The sequence below is a fragment of the Melitaea cinxia genome, chromosome 5 (assembly GCF_905220565.1).
Source record: "Melitaea cinxia chromosome 5, ilMelCinx1.1, whole genome shotgun sequence".
Lineage (NCBI taxonomy): Eukaryota > Metazoa > Arthropoda > Insecta > Lepidoptera > Nymphalidae > Melitaea > Melitaea cinxia.
Window position 1 is genome coordinate 3,782,093 of NC_059398.1, and position 17,283 is coordinate 3,799,375.

A 17,283-nucleotide genomic window follows, 5' to 3' on the forward strand; every position below is an offset into this window, starting at 1 on the left:
TGCACGAAACAAAATTAAAATTTAAGTAGAAATTAAACTAATTTAATCGCAAGAATTGTATGAAATTCTTGTGTTTAAATTAGTTTAATCTCTACTTAAATTTTAGCTTTGTTTCGTGCAACTCGGCGTAAGTCACATTAACGTTAAATATGCCTCATTAACACTGAAAGCTTAATTGGCGATTTGGTCAATATTATTATCTAACTATCTATATATAATAAAATGGTCAAAGTCAGAAATGTACATTGAATATATTTTTAAAAGAATACTTAGGGTGTTTTTTTGGTTTGGTTTGGTGTGAATTTTTGTCTGTTTGTCTGTATGTATGTTCGGAATAAACTCAAAAAGTACTGCATGGATTTACTTAAAATTTGGCACGAATATTATTAAGAATTCGGATCAACATATAGGCTACATCGCGCTATCACCTACGGGTAACGAGCAGTAAACCTTTATTTCTTCAACGCGCAACCTTTATTTTCTTCAGCGCGGGGGCGCCAGAGGATTATGTCAGACTCATACTGACTAAAAACCACCACGTGTGAGCAGTCGTCCGCCTGGGTGGGCGAGATGGGGTCGCGCTAGCATTCACCACCTCGCCCCGGAATATATTTACTACTAGCTGAACCTATGGCTAAAGTCATGTGTATACAATAAATTTTTGTTTTCCTTACTTAGCCCAATGTACCAATACTCAATTTCGAGATAAAAAAATAGTGTTCTAGATCAACTCAAATCATATCAAATTACACTTTAAGCTATTCAGTAGTTTCCAAATCATGCAGGAGTAAGAAACAGACAGATAGACAGGACAAAATGAATGTAAATTTTCAGTTACAGATATAATTGTTACTAACTAAAATAACACAAAAAATTGTTTTCGAAATATCTAAAATAAACAGAATTAAACTTGTAACAATTTCATTATAAGTAATACAATCCAATTCCTAGTCAGTTATTTCTAACCTTACAAATTTTATAATTCTTTCCCCAAAATTTCAACATTATTTTTTACTTTAAATTACTTATTTAAAAAAATTATGTGGTGTCATGGGACACCACATAACATTGTTAGCTAAATAAAACATTTTATGAAAATTCATTGATTGCACTACAAAATATAAAATATAAATATATAATAATAAAATACATGTAATTCTTAAGGTGTAATTAGAATTGATTACAAAAAATTTTGCATGATGCTGAAGTCAACTTTATTTATTTATTTATTTAACAATTTATGTACACTAGGATAGCAATAGGAAATAGCTCTTATAAACAATGCTGGTACAAAGGCACTACTTATCCCAAATCCTTTTTTTTATATAATTATTTTATTTTGTTCTATATTATATTATTATTGTTTTATATTCTTTATAGAAATATGAAAATAAATTTAAAAATAAGGTGCTGTCATGGGACACCAGGTAGGAACGAAGTTCCTTCGGATAGAATAGAAGCAACACAATTTGAAAAAAAAATGTTGAATTTTATATATATTTTCTAGTTCTTGATTATTTTTTTTTTTGTTGATTAGTTTTTAATTAAGTACATAAAATTATTTAGGAAATTTAGTATTTTAGAAAACAACAAATACCGTAAAATAAAATAAAATAAACCAAACAAAATAATAATAATAATAATTCAAAAAGTTTACTAGTATTATTTTAGTTTTACAAACGTCATATTATACAGTCGTGTGACTGATATTACGTCACTTCCGTTATATATTTTTCTTACGGTTATCACATTTTTTTCAGTTCGGTCGCCCTGCCGTATGTCAAGCCTGCCGTAAGGATCTTCGTTCCAATTAATATTTATTATAACTATGAGCAATGATGATAAAATGAACATGAATAAAAATACCATGTCATAATAAAACTTTGGTTTTCCTTATTTATTGTCCAATCAAACGCGATAAATTGAGGATAGATTCATTTTAAATTATGGAAGCTTAAGAAATGTGTTCATAAGTAAGTTTTAATTAGTGTATCATTAAACTAGTTCACGCAATGTACTATGTAAGTAGAATTTAAATATTTCATACTAAATAAGTTTTCATTGAATTTTCATATCACTTAGTATATAACAATATACATATTATACTTGAATTAGGTTTTCTATTGTACTTCTTATTGCTGGATAACTCTCAAAATATATTAAATTACACATTTTTAACCGACTCCAAAAAAGGAGGAGATTTTGATGATTTTTAATTTAATCGAAAGTCGATGTTTATCATGTGGTCACATTTAAATTTCATCGAGATCTGATTACAACTTTTGGAGTAATCTTTGATAATGCGTATTTACATATTTACTTGACTATTTTTTCGTCTACCTACGCTGTATCACTTGTCGATGTAATTTAAGTCGGTTTTTTTTTGTTTGCCAGCAAACAATTATTATTGTAAAGGCCATACTACGTCTGTCGTGGTTACAGAGTTTATGATTTTATATTCTGTGTTTTCCGATCCTGGATCAAAGTCTAGAGGACACCTTACAGGGCGGATTGTGAAATTTTTATTATTTTTAGTATTTATTTAATTCATTGTAATTTTGTCTACTATAAATATTTCTCAAGCTACCCTAAAAAATTCAGGAAAAATTAAACTTCTCTCGAACGGTTTTTATATGTGGCAATATTTGTTAGGTACTTATTTTCTCAGTTAAATTAAATATTAGTTATATATAACTATATATATTATATAGTTATTTTTTTCTTAGGTGTTTTTCGAGTAATAACTACAAATGAAAAAAATATTCTCGCTCGCATAATCTCACATTCTATCGCAATAAAACTAAGTTGATTACATTATTTTTCATGCTGTACCTATTAATAATTTTATTATTATTTTTTTAGCAATTCCGATTTGAAAAATAGCCAAAGTCACGATTCTGGTACACGCCCTGAGTTACTTGACATGGCAGTTTTAGATTCAAGACTTGTCAATATGATTTACTGTAAGACATTTATCATATAACTTATGAAATAATCTGTGCTCTTTTGGCAACATTGAGAACATTTAATCCAAATTAATGCAATGCACAAATGTTGTTTTAATCAGAAAAGTAGAATTTTTTTACATCACTAGGGTTGGAAACAAGTGATCGGGTTTCCTGATGGTGACCGGATACTGTAGAAGTGTAGACTGTGTAGAGTTAGCAACACCAGAAGCATACTTAGGAGCTCTGGTTATTTTAGTACAAGAACACAACGCTACTTTAAAGCAGATTTATATAAGTGAAATCATTTGTAAGGGAAAAATGTACTTCAACAGTCAGGATTGCCAAAATTTGATCAAGATAATTTCTGCTGTTTTCTACTTCAATAAGAATAAATTAAATATAATAAATATTAATAATAATTTAAACATAGCATTATCATTCTTAATTAATAAATAATTTAAGACACTTAACTTTACAGCCGCCATATTTATACTTATGGAAGTTACCATACACTCTCATGCATTATTCCATCAGCAATCGATGCAAATTTTCAAGGCACCATCTTCTTTGAACAAGGAGTCATTATTTGGTTACAGCATTGCCTACGAACCGTATTTGCAAAGGTGATATTGAAATAATTTTAAATATTATCTGTACAAATAATAATACGATATGTATTTCTGTGGCGTAAGAATGAAAAAAAGGAAAAGTTGAGAAACCTTTAAAAGATCGATAGTAATTATCGTTCTTTTTTTTTAATTTTATTGACGTATAGTTCTTCTACACTATGCGTAATAATAAGGCCTTTTAAATAAAACATAAGCTTTTTTATAACAGTTAAATTATTTCAAGATTTATATGCAGAATTTATATTTTGAACCAGGCGTAGTTAACTCCGACACGCGACTGGAGTTTACTCCTTTAAAAAGATTACTGTAATTAAAATATATAAAGGTAATGGAGATTGGTTCGGTAGATCAAAATTTAGTTTAACTTGATACACTGGTTACAACCGTAAGGATGCCAGAAATGCCATATATTTTAATAACTGCTGGGCAACTACTGGTATAATTGCGGCTAAATTTAATATTTAACTAAAGTACTGCTGTATTACAGAAAATACAAAAAAAAATTCGGAATCTCTTGGAAGATAAGCTTGTTTAGAACGTTACTTGTGAACCAACTGTACAAACATTTAAAATTTTAATTTTAATGTTAAGCTTTATAAATTTTACTCTGAAAAATTGTTAAAAAGAATTTCTTTTTCAGTTTTGTCGTAGGTGCTCCGAGAGCGAGTGATATTGGGAAAATTTACACTATCAATATTAACAATTCAGCGTTTGAAGAAGTTCATTTCCCTGTAAGTCGAAGTAAGTAACTAAACGTTATTACATACTGCTACATAATTGTATTATTACTGCTACATATTGTATTGTGTACTATTATATAAATAAGAAATTATGCTTAAAAAACACATACGATCATCTGTTTTTGATGTAAGCAATTTAATGTTTGTGTTTTAGCTATCAGCCGACTGGTGTAATTGCTTTTTTTTTCTTGCGTTCTTAATTAACATAAAAATAGGTATGTATACATTACACACATACTCGAGGCACGAATTAAGCCTAAAAGCCCTGAAGCAGACAGCATGGTCACTGCAAATTGCAATTATTATTTCATTCAAATGTAATTTTTTTTCAGGGCAACCAGAATCTATAAAACATGATTTCTGGTTAGGAGCAAATGTTAAATCAAATACTAATTATTTTGTGGTAAGTTGTTATAAGCAAATAAGGAATTATATGGGTTTTTATCCTCTTTGTCTTTCACGGAGGAAGAGGCTTATGCCCAGCAGTGAGATGTTATAGGCTAGATAAATCAATATGTTTCCAATACAATGAAACATTCATATTATATAGCATAAAATAACTTATAAAATAAAATAATTATTTCAGGCTTGCGTTCCAAGATATGCAGAATTGAAGACAAATTTAGTTAAACGCGAAAAGAAACCAGCTACTGTTAGTGTGTGTTTCTTGAAATATGAAAATTCTACAATTGCACAATTGAAATCAATGAACAATAGAGATCGAAATTTTAAAACCGATTTAATATTTAGTAAGTTTGGTTACATTCGTAGTTTTTTGTATTTTTCAATATGTACACATTTTGTAAACATTAATTGTATATATTTTAAGAAAAACAAATGGATTCCTTCGGTTGGAGCATGGATGTAACTTCACAGAATGAATTGTTGATTGGTGCCCCCGCTGCGCATACAGGTAGCACGTTGTATATATATAATTTTTAGTATATACAGTAAATAGTAAACATATATATAGTTAAATAAAATTTCGTGTCACAATGTATGTTAGCGATAAACTCCGAAACTACTGGACCAATTTTTCTCAAATTTTGTAAGCATCTGTAATTTGGTCTACTTGGGAGATAGAGTATTTTTATTATATATATTCTTATTTCAAATATTGATTTCAATATTTGTTATGGCAAATTAAATGAAATTTAATTAAAAAAATTAAATTTACACAACTTTAGTGTGTATTTATTGGTTAGTTCTATAAAATCATAATAGATTGGCTTCTAAGTTGCACTGATGTCCGGTAGATGGCACCGTATTTCTATTTTTAGATTGTAGATGGTGTGTTTGCATATAGAATTTACATATATTTTCATGCTTTATATCTATTATAATTACTGAGCCACAGCAATGCGTTGCAGGGTCATCTAGTATAAATTATATCAAATATATCGAATCTTAAAGCTCATAAGTTTGAATATTTGAACGACGCCGACGTTACGTTAAAATTTGCATCTATAATCAAGCTTTGTTTAACTATCGATGTATAAACTTATTTTTCTAAACTTTTTTATAAACTATAACTTTTAAAACAACCAATAATAATTTTGTTTAACGAATTTTTTTTTAAACAGATATTTTTACTTTTTTTTAACTTAAAATAAAGCAAGAAAATATGCAATTCCATGCAATATTGGTAATATCATTTTGAACTTTATATTAAATGGACGTAATCAATATTTTTTAATGTTATTATTACAGGACGGGTAATAAAATATGATAAGGCTTCAAATTCGGTTGACCCGCGCTTAATCCACAAAATCAGTTACGAAAATCCCGTTACAAACAATTTTGGTAGGTACTATAGATTAAAATATTTTAAAAATTAGTTGTTTCTATTATGTATTGTTATGTTGTATGATTTGATTTTTACGAAATAACCTATCAAGTAAAGAATTGTTTTTTTTTCGAGCATGTCAATTAACTTTAAATTTGACTCTACTGGTTTTTTGACATCGAATTTCTGATCGAATTCAATCGACAGCAATATGTACATTGTACAGCTCATTCTAATCACGTTTATTTGAAAATTTTATGTTGATATTAGTCGTACTCTGATTTTTGGTCTCATTATAATAAAAATACATTTAAGGTTACAGTATAGCGAGTGGAAAGTTTTTTTCCAAAGAATTAAGTTATGCTGTGAGTACAACTTTTGGAGAAGTAGGATTTGGAAAGGTACTGTATTTTTAAGGCATATTTTTTTTTCTTAATACTAATAACATTTTCAAAGCACCAGGGCTTTAAATTACAGAATTACAATTCTCGAACATATTTTAAACTAACGTTATCAAAGTGTATTGAATAATCTCAAAACTAACACCGTCCCTATACTAAAAATTAAAGCTGATAAAAGAGGACAAAAATTGACATATTTTTTATATTATAATACAAAGGTAACAAACAAGCGTATACGGTCCACTTGATTGTAAGCAGTTGTTCTAGTCTATAACTCTAAACACAACTCTAATACCTATTATCAACTCTAATATCTATTATATATACTCTACACCTGACTAGCCCGTTGGCGCAGTTTGTAGTGACCCTGCTTTCTGCTCCGAGGGTTGTAGGTTCGATTCCCACCCCGAGTCTGGGTGTAATATAAATATTTATTTATATATTTATATATGTATTATTTATAAGTATGTTTATCGAAAATAAATATGTAGCTATATACCAGTCGGCTGTTAGCTATAACACAAGCATTAAGTTGCTTACTTTAGGAACAGACGACCGTGTGTGTATTGTGTAGATACTTATTTATTTATTTATTTACCTAGAATACAGCAAGCACATTGCCAACACTATTCGCGATTCTTCCAGAACTTTTGCTACCTTATTCACCAAAGGAACAGAACACTACTTGAGAGTACTATTATTTAGCTGTTATCTTCCGTAAGGTTGAGGTTCTCCCCCAATCAGGCTGCTCCAAATTTTACCAAAATCTCAATAGACCCCATTAATCCGCTATTCGATTAGGACTAATAATTAAATTTATATAAAAACTATACAATAAGATATTTCTTGCTTCTGAATATTACATAATATTTTCAGGTATATTTCTTTAATTCTAATCTTGAGAATATCGGAGCAATAAACGACGATGAGCTCGGCTCAATGTTTGGTGCTACGTTGTGCTCTGCAAACTTAGGCGATGTAGCGCTTCTCGTCGGTGCTCCAGCGTATGCTGACAGTGATTACACGTACGACATTGGCGCTGTATATATATACAAGGCTCAATCGGGATCTGATTCAAACGTAAGAGTATATTTTATAGTGACTTGTACGATAATTTTCTGAATTTAATACCTTATATTGTCTACAGCTATTTCAGTGTGGTCATAGTATTGATTCAGGTATGAATGTTTTCTGTAAATTTAACTGAGGTAGGGCACAGCATGAATTTCCTGCTCAAAATATGGAGCAACCCGACCGGGGTAGTACCTCGACCTTACAGAAGACCACAGCTAAATAATACTCTTATCAAGCAGTATTGTGTTCCTGTTGGTGAGTAAGGTGACCAGAGCTCCTGGGGGGATTGGGGATTGGGTCGGCAACGCGCTTGCGATGCTTCTGGTATTGCAGCAGTCTATAAGCTACGGTAATCTCTTACCATCAGGTGAGCCGTACGCTTGTTTGCCGAACTAGTGATATAAAAAAGAAAAGATTTATATTTTACTTATTACATTTTACATAATTTTCTTTACAATGTTCATATAAGTTGCTTAAAAGAAATTATTTCTCATTACGTCAGAGATATCGTTCAGTACGACGTTGCTTTGCGAGTTTCTATAATTGCAAATCTTCTATACAAATAAATAAAATTGGAATGTCTGTAACATTAAAATAACGGCTTTTTACTAAATGTATATCGATGTATACACGGTACATGTACCAAAATAACAGTTTTTGCAATTGTTGTCTGTCTGTTTTTTCCGGCTGATTTCTGAAACGGCTAGACCATGTTTGATGGGACTTTCACTGGCAGATACCTGATGTAGTAAGGAGTAACTTAGGCTAGTTTTATTTTAAAAATGTATTTATTTTATAACTCTGCGAACTGAACAAAAATTTTTTTGTTAAATTCCAAGCGGTCGAAGTCGCAAGCACAGCTAGTTTATACATAAAAATGAATTGCCAAAATGTATTATATGCGCATAACTTCTTAAAGACCAAAATCGGATAGTTTATTTTTTATGTGTTTGTTATTATCAGAACAGGATTTGATTAAAATAAAATTTTGGCAAAAAAGTTTGGCAACTCCAAGTTTGCTCGGCCGGTTATTTATAAATATAAATACTACTCATGGTTTAATTAAGTGATTAATTATCAAATTTACTGCTTTATTTAATAACAGCACTTTTTAGGAAATGACATTAAAGAGAAAGATAAAAGGCAAGTCGAATGGTGGATATTTTGGCAATGCTATAATAAGCCTCGGTGACATGGACGGTGATTTTAAAGACGGTAAGTGAACAAGTAATAGTAAAAACATATTTACTTATAAAATATAACAGAATAAAAACTGATCAAAGGAAGATTGTAATTTTGTGTTAATGTTCATCGCATTGTATTATACTTCGCATCAAGTAGATCGTCATAGCACATACATTGAAATGATTCCCACACACATGTACATTTGAAATGATTCATATCATTATTGTGTGGCTAAAAATTGATGAATGACGAACTTAACCTTGAAATCCTAAGCTTTTCACATAGCGCTTTTTTTTTATACAGAGCGTGCTCTTAAGTTTCAACTGAACTCTTCTGAGCTAAAACTTTCTTACTACTGTATACAGGAGAAGAAGTAAATACACACGCATGACGTTATTTTTTTAGAAATAGCAATAGCAGCACCATACGATGATGGTGGAAGAGGTGCAGTATACATTTACACTGGCGAAGGTCTTCTGCAAGGAAAAGTGTCACAAAAGATCCAACCTGAAGGGCTGACTAATTTTGGACAGGGCTTAACAGTGGTAGAAGACTTTGACAAAAATGGGGTCAATGGTGCGTATATCAAACGCAATACTTAATATAGGATAAAAGAAAAATATGATTATTGAAAACTGCACGATATATCACATTGTATAAATGTTGCAAATATGTAATATAATAAAAATAGAAATAATTAAACACTACAAAATGGCTATATGATGAAATGAAGATAATTTTTTTTTGATTCACTGGACTTAAATCTTTTGAAGCACATCTCGTTTTTATTTAAGCATCAATGTCCATTTAGAACCGACAAAACCTGATTGACTTAGCCAAGCCTGTATAATCAACAAAACTCTTGCCAAAGTCCATTTCTTCTTGAAATATATTTTAGATAACAATTTTATCCCTCCCATTAAAAACGTTAAAATAGAAAAAAATAAAAAATAAAAGCAAAGTTACAAGTAAATATTTACAGATTTGGCTGTGTCTTCAATTGACAACAGCAGCGTCATCTTACTTAGAAGTATAGCAGTAATAACAGTCAATTTGTACACAAAGTTCCCAAATCTACAAGTAAGTGGTAACTTTATTTTAGTTATTTTTTTTTTAGCCTTTTTTGAATTACATCTCTTATAACGAAAAATATAAATTTTCTTAATTTCGCTTTAGTCTATAATGTCCCACTTGTCTCTTTCCCCCGGGGTCGCTTTAGTCTGTAATGTCCCACTTGGCCTCTTTCCCCATGTAAGAGAAGGATCGGATCGGAGGAAGGAAGGTGGATATATTCCCTACTATGAGTAAAGATCGCCATCAGGTATTTATAATAACAAGCGGGGCCGACAGCTTAACGTGCTCTCCGAGGCAACAACCGGACCGGATATATAGATCTTTATATACCGGATATATATTTGGATAAACACAATCGGAATATATAATATTCGTATAAACACAAATACCCACTCCGAGAAATCGAATCCGCAACCACCGGTTCTAGACGCCGCAGACACGACCCACTCACCATTAGAGCAGAACGGTCGTTAACAAACATTATAAGTACCTGTAATGATCTCTCCCTATAATTGTAATTAATATAACAGATCCAATAACATTTAATTCGCCTAAAAATATTCAATTTTCAGGATAATAAAAATAAAACATACTTTGAATTTCAAACCTGTCTCAATGTTCAGTATCCTGAGAAACTCAATGATATCAAGACTGGTATGGAGCATCGCATTTTTATACCCTATAACACATTTTTTTTTATTATTTTTAGTTAAATAGAAATTGAAACGACTAATATTTTTATATAATTTTTATTATAATTAAAACTTCTTCAATTGGCTGCTCGGATAGACTTCGTTCTGTCAAAAGTTAATAGTAAAAGTTATCATTTTTTTTAAGTTTTAAATCTTCCGTGGGTCTTAAGGAACATACAATAAAAAATAAATTGGCGAATTGGTCCAGCCATTTACAAGTTATGCGCTCAACATTCATTTTTATTTATGTAGATATTGTTAATATCTTGTTCACACATTGCATAGGTCTACTTGATGATGAAAGTTAAAATCTTTTTCAGATTTTAATTTATTATGAAAAAAAATGAAAAATTGTTAGCTTCATAGCATCAATTTTTTTTTAATTTGGTAAATAACCTAATTTTATTAATATGAAAATAACGAATAACATGAGACAACAATATTAAATACAATTATTATTAGATCTATAAATTATCCCAATTTTATTTTTACAGATGTTATAATAACAATTGTCACAACAGACTCTATTTCAAAATTAGTCGACGCTGATGAAAAGGGCGTATTAACATATGAAGTATCATTAAGGGACAAAAATGAGTCATATTGCAAAAATATTGGAGTGTCGAGCATACTTACACCTGTAAAGAAGCTCTAAATATTTTATTTTATGTACATAACTTACTTTGTATTAGTATTTAATGATAATAGTAGTTTTTGTTATATTTTTAAAAGTATTTTAAGATCAGATAATTTTGTCTATAACTAAATAGCTTGTTATTCGCTGTGTGGTTACGGCATTAAGAATATAGCCACACAGTCTCTTTCTGTGAGTATCGTAAGAGATCCAACTAAGGGATAACACAGTTCCACTACCACCTTGGAACTTAAAAAGCCGACCGATGGCGGGATAACCATCTAACTGCTGGTTTGAAATACACAGGCCGAAGACGGGCAGCATCGTCTTAGGTGCGACAAAGCCAGCCCTGCGGTCACCAACCCGCCTGCCCAGCGTGGTGACTACGGGCAAAACACATGAGTTCTGGCGCGAACTTGTGGAGGCCTATGTCCAGCAGTGGACTGTATTAGGCTGAAGTGATGAAATATAATAGCTTGTACATAGAAGCAATAGAAAAACAAATAACAGAACTAGGAAGTTTATTTTGAAGCGAGTATAATATAAACATTTGATATTAATAATTATTTTCAGGCAAAAGAATACAATCTTATTATAGCGTACAAGATATCAGCTACTTTAAAAGACAACCCTTTGGAAATGGATGATTTTGACATTTCAAGAGTAATTTTGAGTGAGCGCAGTGTTTTAAGCGTAAGGGGCGATGAGTCGATAACCGATTGTGGAGATGGAATATGTGTACCAATATGGAAGCATAGTATGAATTCGTCTATATCGTAAGTATCGTAGTGCTAAGAACATAATAGTACTGTTAGAATTATAGATAAGTCTTTATAACTATATTAAAGTTAACTTTTACAAAATTAATAGTTACCGGTATAACAAAAATAAAGGAATGTACTTCTCCAATTAATAAAATAAATTTTGTATTACATTGACGGCAAACAAGCGTACAGCTTCACCTGATGGTAAGCGATTACCGTAGCTTATAGACGTCTACAACACCAGAATTGCAAGCGCGTTGCTGACCTTATCATCAATTCCCCAAGGAGCTCTGATCACCTAACTCACCAACAGGAACACAATACTGCTTGAAAACAGTATTATTTAGCTGTGATCTTCTGTAAGGTCGAGATACTACCCCAGTCGAGCTAGTCAATACTTTGAGCAGGAAATTTCCTACCTCACCTCAGTAAAAATATATATGTAGTATATAATTTTAATTAGTAAAATGACGATTCAAAAGTGCTTTTGGGGCCTACTTGAATAAAGTGATTATTAGTTGATTAGTAGTGATTATTTTGATTACCTTTTGTAAAAAACATAAACTGTTTTTAGATCACCCTACCTTATTGGGTCCTCTGATTTCGAAAACTTCACGATATCACTACAAAATGTTGGTCAAACTGCATACGGTGCGTGTTTGTTGATAACTGTACTTGAAGCTAACATACTCCGCCCTCCTCCTGGATGCACGCTTAACAAAGACAGTAATAATTTTTTATGCAAACCTGATCAACCTGTTCGCAATGGTAAAGACTGGGTAAGTTCTATAACCGAAAAAAAAATCATTAATTATTTGAATATTTTATAACTTGTGCCGTGTATATACTTCCATAATTTCTTCTGGAGTCGTAAAAATTAATTAAATTAATAAAAATATAAAAATCAGATACTGAATATAACTGATATAACTGATATTAAATTTTCTTATAAAAATAAATAATTATCCCATAACAGAATTACAACCCATAAAGTTATCAGTACCACAACTTGTTCTTTTACAGATTATTCATCCAGTACAAGTCGAAACAACACTACTAACAAGTGGGAACGACAAACTAACAATAAGAAGTGAATTATTTAGTAACTGCAATAATCAAACAGACAAGAATACATTTGAATATATTTTTGCTTTAAAAAGTGATTTTGAGAATATAATTGTCAAGGGGTATTTATTTGTGGTATTATTTATTAGTATTAAATATTTATTAATGCACGTACGATTTCAATCATCAGGCATATTTTTAAATTTATTCAAATTTGATTTTTTTAATTATCATGTAATCTTGAAAATCTTAACTTTGTAACCAAGAGCTGGTTAAAGAAAAAACAATTAAGTGAATCGTAAAATAATTTTCAGTCAAGCAAATCCAGAAGAAAATGTTAATATGACACGTAGTGACGTGTACGAGGCAGGAAAAAATATGGATCACGTTTACACGGTACTTATTCATCTACATTAATATTATAATGAGGAAATGTTAGATTTATATAATTTCTAACGGGAAACTTAAAATAACAAACCGGTCGATTTTAAAAATGATTTCACCTGTATAAGTCTACATTATCTACCAGTAACATTGGCTATCTTATAAGAGGAGAAAACGAAACAGCTGAAATCCGCGTAGAAGAAAATGCGGCCGAAAACCAAAAAGCTATGAGAAGTCCAGCTGAGACTTGACTTAATTTTTTTTTGTTACTTGGTGGCTGGGTAAAATTCTATGTCATCGAGAGGGTAAATGCTCTCAGGAGTTATAACTACGAGTATCGTTAAAGAATTGTAGCAATCTTCTCTATCCTTATTATTATTACCTTTAAATTTGTTTCAAATAAAATTGGTTTTCAACAAATTTGTAAATGATTACAACATTTAATCAGCACAATTAGAAATATTTCACCTTCATTGATATTGAGTTCTTACTTATAGTTCAAAGTATCATAATAAAAAAAATGCTAAAAATCTATAGAAAAATTGTCGTCATGTTTCTCCAGTAAGTATAGTAGATGTTTATTATTATTATATTCTATAATTTGTTAAACAGATAAGCAATAACGGCAAGACAAATTGGATTGGTATCAAAAGCGAGATCGTTTTGGATAACGTACCATATGTCAATTACTCAGGAGCACCGATTACTGTAAGTACAATTTTAACGAAAATAATGTACCTTCATTGTTCTTTAAAAATAAATATTTCAGACGTCATTCTCTTCATAAATTTCTTTACCCAGCTTAGTAACCGTAAATAACCACAATGAATTCTACAAACCCTTTTATTCAATTCAAGCGTTACAATAACAATAGGAAGTCCTCACATTTCGGTCGATGGAACAAGAATAATATTCCAGCGACAAAGAACAATCGTCTTTATGTCAAATATAATAAGCAATTAAAAATATTCAAAATTAAACACAAAATCATAAATTGTCGAAGTAAATGTGGGTGTTACACCAATAAATATGATACATATGATGTAATTAATGTTTGTACTCTAATAACTAACTCAAATGCGATCATTTTATATTAATTTAATTTATTTTTAATATACTTCAGAGGGGAAGTAAAAACGAAAGACTTCTAAATGTCTTCTCGGCATCATCTGATATTTTGTTTCAATCTTGAATTTATCTGAAATTATATGTTTTTAGTTTCTATTGTTAATACAAACATTGTTTAAAAAGTATTGTCAAATAGCAGCTGTTCGCAATCATATAAATTTTATAAAACATTTTAATTTATTGATTAAATTTACTTTATTTAGATTTCAAAAGATAAATCGTCAGGCATCGAGTGTACCATGACAAACAGCAATCGAACAGAGACCGAAATAAGGGTATTGTGTGATATCGGAGACTTGAAACCAAAACAAAAGGCACACATCGTTATTGCAATCACGATTCCACCAAACACTCTAGGTATTATAAAATATGCATGCATGAGCACATAAAAATTAAGTCTTACAATTTCTGAGAAACCGTTTAAAAAAGTTTTAAAACACCGTTTTAAAAAGTTTACCATTTTATAATTTTTCAATTATTTAAACAAATGGAAATAATTTTACCCAATGTATATTACTTATGTTTTCAGAATTCAAAGAAGAAAATGAAAATGTTACGATTTCAACAACGCTTAATTTAATTCTTAACAATGAGACAATATCTTCAAGGTTGGTATGGAAAATCGTTTTTACCAATGTCACAAATAAAATATAGGTAATTGGCTAAAGCTTGTATCTGGCCGAATAGACTAATACTCGTAGTTACTGCAGCAACGATAGGTAAGAGAGAACCAAACACAAACATTCTCCACTATTTTTCCTTTCCTTAGTTTGTTTATTTTATTCCTCAGATTAGCAAAGTATTGATTACCTTACATCAGGCGAACCGCCTATTCGTTAGTAACTGTTGTTATACTTACTCTCAATTCCACTCCATACATGATGTATGACGGAGTCTACGAATAAATATAATTCACGGCTTTCAATTTTTAAAATTTTGATTTTCTTGGCAATTTATATAAACTAAATCTACTTTCCCAATCTTTAGTAGCTTCACATTAACTATAGTTAATTTATTAATGAATATAATATACTTTCGAGAATGAACACACTGATTCGTGCTACGATGCCTAAAAAAAATGTTTTGTTTTGTCACTTACTTTCCAAAAAATCTCAGAATTTATTAATTGGTTAAATATTTGCTAAATGTTTTTTCTTTTTAGTTTACAGACCGTAGTACGATTCGTGACGGTTGCAGTAGATCTATGGATCATCATCGTCTCGTCGGTGGTCGGCTTAATAATACTTCTCATTATTTCTTATGCATTACACAAGGTTTGTTGATCTAGTCCCTCCCTATTAAGTACAGGAGCTGCTTATTAGTGTGGTTCAAATGTGATAGAGCTAGAGAACTTTTTAATTCAATATGCTGAAAATATTATCCTACATAATGTAGAATGAGGTTCTACAAAACATTAATATGGTTTAATTTATTCTAAGCCATGCTGACTGTGCCATTATGACTTTTTTATTAGTTATAATAGGAAACTACTGATTGGATTCCTGAATATATGTATACTTGTATGTACATACAAAAATATATGTATATTTATATGTACATAGTTAACCATTATTATTTGAAAACATGTTTCAGGGTGGATTTCTACGACGAAAAAACAAGGAAAAGCTTAAAGTACTTAAGAGGGAAGTTTATCGGCAAAGTATGGTAATAATATCGTTATTTTTACAGTAATTCGAATTTTTTTCCTTCCCGATACTTTGAATTACATTGAACGAGATCCAAAATTTGTCACAAATTAACTGTCAATGGATATATACATATACTCGTAATTAAAATGAAAATATAAATTAAATAAAAGAAAATCAATACACCAATAGTTTCGAAACACGATTCGATTTTAAAAAAATCATAGCAATTGTAGTGTTAGAAAAAAAGTTAACAAGTTCCCCATTTCATTTCAGCGTCGATCTGCGATAAGAGAAAGTATGCGTGCTGCTGCCAACCGAAAAAGTACCGAAGATTTGCAAGGCATGTTGACGACTGTCGAAGAAGAAGAAAGCGCTGATAGTAAAGTCATAAATGAACTAAAACATAAATTTCAGTAACATTATAATAAACTACTTTTCAGGTGTGCTGAAATTAAACTATTTAAGGCATATACACTACCTTTATGGTGCGTTTCATGGTTTTTTTATTTGAGTTTCGATTATTATTATCATTATTTTTAATTTAATTAGTCATTAAATATAGTTTTAACTTCTTTGTAAATTTCTCATTGTCATCTCTCTCTCTCTCTTTCTAATATTAAATTTTTAGAAATTTAATATTTTTTTATTTATTTTTGTCAATTACATCTGCTTAGTACTTTAATATATGTCAATAAATCATTGGAAAATGTTTTCTTGTAAGGATTAGAGAAAAATACGTTTGTATCGAAGTAATTTGATTCGGAGCAATCTGTACATTCACAGCCGTTTTGTCTCTGGCGAGTGAAACACTCTTAGTATAAACTTGTTAAAGTTTTTAGGAGTATATAGTATTAATGCTAATTGCTAATGTATTATTTGATAGTTTATAGATGAATAAATAAATAATTTAATGAAATTCTATTAACAAAGTGCAAAATTTACTCCTTAACGTTTACTGCGTACAAAGGCACGCGGTATTAAAAAATGGGTAGGGTGAAATCGTAAGATTAAAACGAAACAACAGTGACACTAAGGGTGATGCCTTACAGCGCCTTTAGCTATTGAAAGATAGGTGTAATAGAACCAGCATTTGCTGCACCCACTAATACGCATAGCAAGCGTCAATTAAT

The 17,283-nt window shown here is 30.3% G+C and overlaps 2 protein-coding genes and 1 long non-coding RNA gene across 3 annotated transcripts; all 3 read left to right on the forward strand.

Moving 5' to 3' along the window:
* The first annotated feature begins 4,983 nt into the window (after nt 1–4,983).
* On the forward strand, nt 4,984–6,110 carry LOC123653838. Its single transcript, XR_006743155.1, has 3 exons — nt 4,984–5,066; nt 5,147–5,230; nt 6,028–6,110. It is a non-coding gene; the product is annotated as an uncharacterized LOC123653838 (long non-coding RNA).
* A 285-nt stretch (nt 6,111–6,395) lies between these two features.
* On the forward strand, nt 6,396–11,943 carry LOC123653721 (integrin alpha-4-like). The gene is made up of 8 exons (XM_045589709.1): nt 6,396–6,504; nt 7,381–7,584; nt 8,694–8,793; nt 9,169–9,339; nt 9,746–9,843; nt 10,410–10,491; nt 11,024–11,169; nt 11,737–11,943. Exons 2-8 carry the CDS (start codon nt 7,444–7,446, stop codon nt 11,941–11,943), a joined length of 945 nt encoding a protein of 314 aa, XP_045445665.1. The 5' UTR covers nt 6,396–6,504; nt 7,381–7,443.
* Nucleotides 11,944–12,493: 550 nt separating this feature from the next.
* Nucleotides 12,494–16,604, forward strand: LOC123653960 (integrin alpha-PS4-like). Its single transcript, XM_045589931.1, has 9 exons — nt 12,494–12,706; nt 12,951–13,114; nt 13,307–13,388; nt 13,989–14,084; nt 14,708–14,861; nt 15,034–15,112; nt 15,667–15,778; nt 16,098–16,169; nt 16,427–16,604. Exons 3-9 carry the CDS (start codon nt 13,335–13,337, stop codon nt 16,568–16,570), a joined length of 711 nt encoding a protein of 236 aa, XP_045445887.1. The 5' UTR covers nt 12,494–12,706; nt 12,951–13,114; nt 13,307–13,334; the 3' UTR covers nt 16,571–16,604.
* The last annotated feature ends 679 nt before the right edge of the window (nt 16,605–17,283 follow it).

What these genes read in the sequence shown, in the direction of transcription:
- LOC123653721 (XM_045589709.1), top strand. Translation starts at nt 7,444, where the DNA reads ATGTTTGGTGCTACGTTGTGCTCTGCAAACTTAGGCGATGTAGCGCTT. An exon ending in GGACGGTGATTTTAAAGACG is followed by an intron (nt 8,794 to 9,168) that starts GTAAGTGAACAA and finishes TTATTTTTTTAG; the next exon opens with AAATAGCAATAGCAGCACCA. An exon ending in TGTCGAGCATACTTACACCT is followed by an intron (nt 11,170 to 11,736) that starts GTAAAGAAGCTC and finishes AATTATTTTCAG; the next exon opens with GCAAAAGAATACAATCTTAT.
- LOC123653960 (XM_045589931.1), top strand. Translation starts at nt 13,335, where the DNA reads ATGACACGTAGTGACGTGTACGAGGCAGGAAAAAATATGGATCACGTT. An exon ending in GATTCCACCAAACACTCTAG is followed by an intron (nt 14,862 to 15,033) that starts GTATTATAAAAT and finishes TTATGTTTTCAG; the next exon opens with AATTCAAAGAAGAAAATGAA. An exon ending in AATGAGACAATATCTTCAAG is followed by an intron (nt 15,113 to 15,666) that starts GTTGGTATGGAA and finishes TTTTCTTTTTAG; the next exon opens with TTTACAGACCGTAGTACGAT.